This window comes from Haliotis asinina, chromosome 2 (assembly GCF_037392515.1).
Source record: "Haliotis asinina isolate JCU_RB_2024 chromosome 2, JCU_Hal_asi_v2, whole genome shotgun sequence".
In the NCBI taxonomy this organism is placed as follows: Eukaryota; Metazoa; Mollusca; class Gastropoda; order Lepetellida; family Haliotidae; genus Haliotis; species Haliotis asinina.
The window spans coordinates 79,214,484-79,222,017 of NC_090281.1; the positions used below are offsets into that span (position 1 = coordinate 79,214,484).

At 38.8% G+C, this 7,534-nt stretch overlaps 1 protein-coding gene across 1 annotated transcript; it reads right to left on the reverse strand.

Annotated features, from left to right (window-relative positions):
* Positions 1-4,983: 4,983 nt before the first annotated feature.
* On the reverse strand, positions 4,984-7,053 carry LOC137272035 (carbohydrate sulfotransferase 8-like). The gene is made up of 2 exons (XM_067804407.1): positions 7,033-7,053; positions 4,984-6,132 (listed from the first exon to the last, which is right to left on the reverse strand). Exons 1-2 carry the CDS (start codon positions 7,051-7,053, stop codon positions 4,984-4,986), a joined length of 1,170 nt encoding a protein of 389 aa, XP_067660508.1.
* Between the last annotated feature and the right edge of the window lie 481 nt (positions 7,054-7,534).

The window sequence follows — 7,534 nt, forward strand, 5'->3', positions numbered from 1 at the left end:
GGTCTTTGTAATAGAAAATTGTGCGTTATTTTATGTGCTTCCTGATCATCTGCACTGAGAAGTGCGAGTCTTATGTTCAGGTATCCGTTGTCAGGTGGCAGCTGCCCAGGCTGACTCGTTATAGGATGCTGGTAGTTTCTACTTTCGTGTGTGATGTTTGGAATACCGGTGTGTTTGTATTCAGTGTACTTATGTGGGACCCACGAAGATCCAGGTTAGAATTGGTGTTAAGCACCACAGGATTCTTGTAAGAGACGACTATCGGGATCGGGTGGTCAGGCTCGCTGACTTAGTTCACACGAGTCATCGTTGGCCAATTGGGTAGATCGATGCTCATGCGGTCGATCACAAGACTGTCTGGTCCAGACTCGATTTTTTACAGACTGCTTCCTTATAGTTGGAATATTGCTGAGTGCGGCGTCAAACCAACCGACCATTCATGTAAAAGAATTCTTGCGCCACATGCTTTCATATAAAATAGACAAAGGATATGGCTTAAGACTGCTAAAAAATAATCAAATGTTTCTCGGGCACATTTTTTATCCAAAAGTGACGAGGGCTGTAGGACTTTGGGGGGTTTTTTTAAATTTTGATATAAAAAATTGACGAGGGAGAAACACGTATTTATCTTTTTCTCTCAGAAATACAGTTTGGAAAGTTTAGCACGTGCACGTGTTAATGGGTTGTATATTCATTCACACTCGTTCTTACCGACACTCACTCTTATAGTGGACACATGGATGATCAGGACACGGAAAAGTCAACATTGTTGTTGTGAAATGGCAATAAAAATGTTTACGCGCACAAATATAAGTGACGCGCCGGTGCCCGAGAAACCTTTCACATTTGTTTATTTACCCTAATAGTTATTTCGCACATAGAGACCCAAACCTTCAACAACAGACATATCGTATCCTTCAATGTGATTTTATTTCCTGTACAAAACGAAAATGATAAGCACTACACATATCTACATACTAATAAACAGTCATCATCTCACCAGAAGAAGGCGTACTGACGATTTCCGATAAAGAAAGTAAATATATAGCTAATACAGGAACAGCACTTCTCACTACACACATCTACATACTAATAAACAGTCATCATCTCACCAGAATAAGGCGCACCGACGATTTCCGATAAAGAAAGTAAATATATAGCTAATACAGGAACAGCACTTCTCACTACACATATCTACATACTAATAAACAGTCATCATCTCACCAGAATAAGGCGTACTGACGATTTCCGATAAAGAAAGTAAATATATAGCTAATACAGGAACAGCACTTCTCACTACACATATCTACATACTAATAAACAGTCATCATCTCACCAGAATAAGGCGTACTGACGATTTCCGATAAAGAAAGTAAATATATAGCTAATACAGGAACAGCACTTCTCACTACACATATCTACATACTAATAAACAGTCATCATCTCACCAGAATAAGGCGTACTGACGATTTCCGATAAAGAAAGTAAATATATAGCTAATACAGGAACAGCACTTCTCACTACACATATCTACATACTAATAAACAGTCATCATCTCACCAGAAGAAGGCGTACCGACGATTTCCGATAAAGAAAGTAAATATATAGCTAATACAGGAACAGCACTTCTCACTACACATATCTACATACTAATAAACAGTCATCATCTCACCAGAATAAGGCGTACCGACGATTTCCGATAAAGAAAGTAAATATATAGCTAATACAGGAACAGCACTTCTCACTACACATATCTACATACTAATAAACAGTCACCATCTCACCAGAATAAGGCGTACCGACGATTTCCGATAAAGAAAGTAAATATATAGCTAATACAGGAACAGCACTTCTCACTACACATATCTACATACTAATAAACAGTCACCATCTCACCAGAATAAGGCGCACCGACGATTTCCGATAAAGAAAGTAAATATATAGCTAATACAGGAACAGCACTTCTCACTACACATATCTACATACTAATAAACAGTCATCATCTCACCAGAATAAGGCGCACCGACGATTTCCGATAAAGAAAGTAAATATATAGCTAATACAGGAACAGCACTTCTCACTACACATATCTACATACTAATAAACAGTCATCATCTCACCAGAATAAGGCGCACCGACGATTTCCGATAAAGAAAGTAAATATATAGCTAATACAGGAACAGCACTTCTCACTACACATATCTACATACTAATAAACAGTCACCATCTCACCAGAATAAGGCGCACCGACGATTTCCGATAAAGAAAGTAAATATATAGCTAATACAGGAACAGCACTTCTCACTACACATATCTACATACTAATAAACAGTCATCATCTCACCAGAATAAGGCGTACCGACGATTTCCGATAAAGAAAGTAAATATATAGCTAATACAGGAACAGCACTTCTCACTACACATATCTACATACTAATAAACAGTCATCATCTCACCACAATAAGGCGCACCGACGATTTCCGATAAAGAAAGTAAATATATAGCTAATACAGGAACAGCACTTCTCACTACACATATCTACATACTAATAAACAGTCATCATCTCACCAGAGTAAGGCGCACCGACGATTTCCGATAAAGAAAGTAAATATATAGCTAATACAGGAACAGCACTTCTCACTACACATATCTACATACTAATAAACAGTCACCATCTCACCAGAATAAGGCGCACCGACGATTTCCGATAAAGAAAGTAAATATATAGCTAATACAGGAACAGCACTTCTCACTACACATATCTACATACTAATAAACAGTCACCATCTCACCAGAATAAGGCGTACCGACGATTTCCGATAAAGAAAGTAAATATATAGCTAATACAGGAACAGCACTTCTCACTACACATATCTACATACTAATAAACAGTCATCATCTCACCAGAATAAGGCGTACCGACGATTTCCGATAAAGAAAGTAAATATATAGCTAATACAGGAACAGCACTTCTCACTACACATATCTACATACTAATAAACAGTCATCATCTCACCAGAATAAGGCGCACCGACGATTTCCGATAAAGAAAGTAAATATATAGCTAATACAGGAACAGCACTTCTCACTACACATATCTACATACTAATAAACAGTCATCATCTCACCAGAATAAGGCGTACCGACGATTTCCGATAAAGAAAGTAAATATATAGCTAATACAGGAACAGCACTTCTCACTACACATATCTACATACTAATAAACAGTCATCATCTCACCAGAATAAGGCGCACCGACGATTTCCGATAAAGAAAGTAAATATATAGCTAATACAGGAACAGCACTTCTCACTACACATATCTACATACTAATAAACAGTCACCATCTCACCAGAATAAGGCGCACCGACGATTTCCGATAAAGAAAGTAAATATATAGCTAATACAGGAACAGCACTTCTCACTACACATATCTACATACTAATAAACAGTCATCATCTCACCAGAATAAGGCGTACCGACGATTTCCGATAAAGAAAGTAAATATATAGCTAATACAGGAACAGCACTTCTCACTACACATATCTACATACTAATAAACAGTCATCATCTCACCAGAATAAGGCGCACCGACGATTTCCGATAAAGAAAGTAAATATATAGCTAATACAGGAACAGCACTTCTCACTACACATATCTACATACTAATAAACAGTCATCATCTCACCAGAGTAAGGCGCACCGACGATTTCCGATAAAGAAAGTAAATATATAGCTAATACAGGAACAGCACTTCTCACTACACATATCTACATACTAATAAACAGTCACCATCTCACCAGAATAAGGCGCACCGACGATTTCCGATAAAGAAAGTAAATATATAGCTAATACAGGAACAGCACTTCTCACTACACATATCTACATACTAATAAACAGTCACCATCTCACCAGAATAAGGCGTACCGACGATTTCCGATAAAGAAAGTAAATATATAGCTAATACAGGAACAGCACTTCTCACTACACATATCTACATACTAATAAACAGTCATCATCTCACCAGAATAAGGCGTACCGACGATTTCCGATAAAGAAAGTAAATATATAGCTAATACAGGAACAGCACTTCTCACTACACATATCTACATACTAATAAACAGTCATCATCTCACCAGAATAAGGCGCACCGACGATTTCCGATAAAGAAAGTAAATATATAGCTAATACAGGAACAGCACTTCTCACTACACATATCTACATACTAATAAACAGTCATCATCTCACCAGAAGAAGGCGCACCGACGATTTCCGATAAAGAAAGTAAATATATAGCTAATACAGGAACAGCACTTCTCACTACACATATCTACATACTAATAAACAGTCACCATCTCACCAGAATAAGGCGCACCGACGATTTCCGATAAAGAAAGTAAATATATAGCTAATACAGGAACAGCACTTCTCACTACACATATCTACATACTAATAAACAGTCATCATCTCACCAGAATAAGGCGTACCGACGATTTCCGATAAAGAAAGTAAATATATAGCTAATACAGGAACAGCACTTCTCACTACACATATCTACATACTAATAAACAGTCATCATCTCACCAGAATAAGGCGCACCGACGATTTCCGATAAAGAAAGTAAATATATAGCTAATACAGGAACAGCACTTCTCACTACACATATCTACATACTAATAAACAGTCATCATCTCACCAGAATAAGGCGTACCGACGATTTCCGATAAAGAAAGTAAATATATAGCTAATACAGGAACAGCACTTCTCATTATGACAATCGTAATGTTCAGGTTCATGGGCATTTTAGAAGTTGACGAATAACATAAATGTTACGATACCTTCTGGGTGATTTCTTCCTCACATTATGATGCGACGTTTCGGTGTGCATTCTTATAGTTGAAGTGTCTTACCTTTCTTCTCCATCGAAATGGGTATACAAATGGTGATACAGGCCCATGTACAATCGATAACTCTGAATGATCATTACTGTTTTGAGTATTTGTTATAAAAAAAATCTATATTGTCTTCTTTCCGATATTCCCCAAACACGAAAGCAGGCATAGGGTCATATTCAAACATCTTAAATTCAGGTTCAAACATCTTCATCAGTCTGACCTTAGTATCATAGGTCAGTGAGCTATATGCCTGTCTCAGTGCTCTGTCTCTCGCCTCTTGTAGAATACTGGGCTTTGACGCCTTGTATGCTTTTTGTGCTAGGTCATTGAAACGTTCGAATGTTATGTTGGTATCATTTGCTCGCAAAGGAAATGGAAGCTCTATTGATATAATTCCTCGAATCTGCCACGTTTTCCAGGTTCTCCTGAGTCCTTCAATAAGTGACACACCGAATCCTTCCATTTCCACCCGCGATCCATTGAAAACATGACGACCTTGTCTGTAAATGGTGTCCGGTTTAGCATGGAAAGAGAATTTTAGTATAGTCTCTTTGGTGATGGTATAGTTGAGCATCCCCATGACGTCACTCATATAGACAACGTCATCTTTAAACGTCTCCATCTTTCCAATGTACGTATAGTCAATCTCACAAAACCTACAGTGTTGACTGATTGGTTTAAAATGGCTGTCGATGTCCTTTTTGTTTTCATGGCAGTAAATCATGTAATTCACCAATTCTGCAAATGTAACTTCGTGACCGCCACGTGAGCTTTTAGCATGGGAAGCGTTATAACGAACAACATATTTTCCCACTTTTTTCCAGAATGAAGGATTAATAAAGAAAAGTTTATCAACATATCCCGAAAACAATCTCATGTACGGATCTCTAACAAACGCAAACATTGTGTTAGATAGTCTGAGCGCCGTGCCGCGATCATATTCAATGGAAATATCATATGCTTCCTCAGTTTTTGACTTGTGAACGGTTTTCCTATATGCAGTATAAACATGTCTCCAGAAGGCACTACCAATCTTTGGTATCATGCACATGGAATATCTTGGCTGGCTGGTTTTGCGATCATACTTCAGGGGTCTGTTGACATTTGTTTGGAATTGTTTTTCCCCGAACTGGTCACAGGCCTCTTTCAAAATTTGTCTCCTATGAGCAAATCTTCGTTCAAGAGCAGTCTTCATTAGCGGACTTTGTGTCAGAGGTGATTTGAGGTCTCTCAGCTCCTGCAAAACATAAGATACATATGTATAACTCCTCTCAGCTATGTGACCGGTAGATAAAGTACTGTTGGTTATCGTTTAACGGCGCACACAGCAATGTTCCGGCGGCGATCTTCAGCAACCCATATTTGTCGTAAGAGGCGACTAACTGGATCCTGTGTTCAGTCTCGCTGACTTGGTTGACACATGTCATCGTAACCACTTGCGTAGATCGTTGTCCATGCTGTTGATCACTGGTCAAGACTAGATTATTTACAGACTACCGCCATATAGCTGGACTATTGCTGACTGCGGCGTTAAACAACAGACCAACTTACCAACCCTTTAGCATATTGACGTGTTTGATTTGTCATAACAAAAGAGAATGGGCAACGCTCTGATATACCTTGAGAGATACGTGATTGTGTGAGTTTGGAGCCAAATAAACAATGTTGATATACACCAAAATACAGGTGATGGAACTAGTTATTCACTATTAGTTACCTCAATAATACTGCTTGGTGAAAGTTCCGGTTCTTTTAAAGATCCATCTGAAACAAATCGTGGACGCTTAAATTAATGGCTGGCGTCACGAACCACAAAACGCTCGTGAGTGAGTTTAGTTTTACACCGCACTCAGCTGTATGGCGGCGGTCTGTAAATAATCGAGTCTGGACCAGACAATCCAGTGATCATCAGCATGAACATCGATCTGCGCACTTGGGAAACGATGACATGTGCCAACCAAGTCAGCGATCCTGACCACCCGATCCCCTTAGTCGCCTGTTACGACAAGCATAGTCGCCTTTTATGGCAAGCGTGGGTTGCTGAAGGTCTATTCTACCCCGGACCTTCATAGGTCCAAAACTTTCGTAGAGCTACGACATCCGTAAGCTTATGGTAAACAGTTACGACAGGTCGTACCCTTTGTGGATTGGGACCCATGGCCCGCAAATGTAAAGTAACAATGTTTCAGCGGAAACCTTCCATTGTAGGGAACAAAATAATTTACACTACTATCTTCACTTTTACAAAATGTTCTGGTGCTCGTTGACGTAAACATTTGTCCTGCCTCTGTGTGTTTATGTGGCATCTTGAGTGAATTTGGGTGGTTTTATGAAGCTTTTAGCAATGTTCCAGCTATATCACGACAGGGGACACCAGAAAGTGACTTCACACACTGAACCCAGCGTGAAGTGCGAACGCTTTACCACTAGGCTACCCAAACGTTCCGTTATTAATTGATAGGTTTCATAGGATACATGCTCCTCGTGTCAGTCAAAATCTTACAACGGACTTGGAAATTGGTTTTCCGAGTTTTAAAAATAATACGTGATTTGCTGTTTATCAAAAGGCGATATGTACTGAATATAAACTTCTTCACATGTTAAATAGACAATCAGAGTATACTTATTCACATTCAAGA

Bases quoted from the DNA above. Each gene is read 5' to 3' on its own strand.
- LOC137272035 (XM_067804407.1), bottom strand. From the start codon at position 7,053: ATGGGTCCCAATCCACAAAGG. The intron at 6,133-7,032 runs GTACGACCTGTC...TATGTTTTGCAG, and splicing joins TGGGTCCCAATCCACAAAGG to GAGCTGAGAGACCTCAAATC.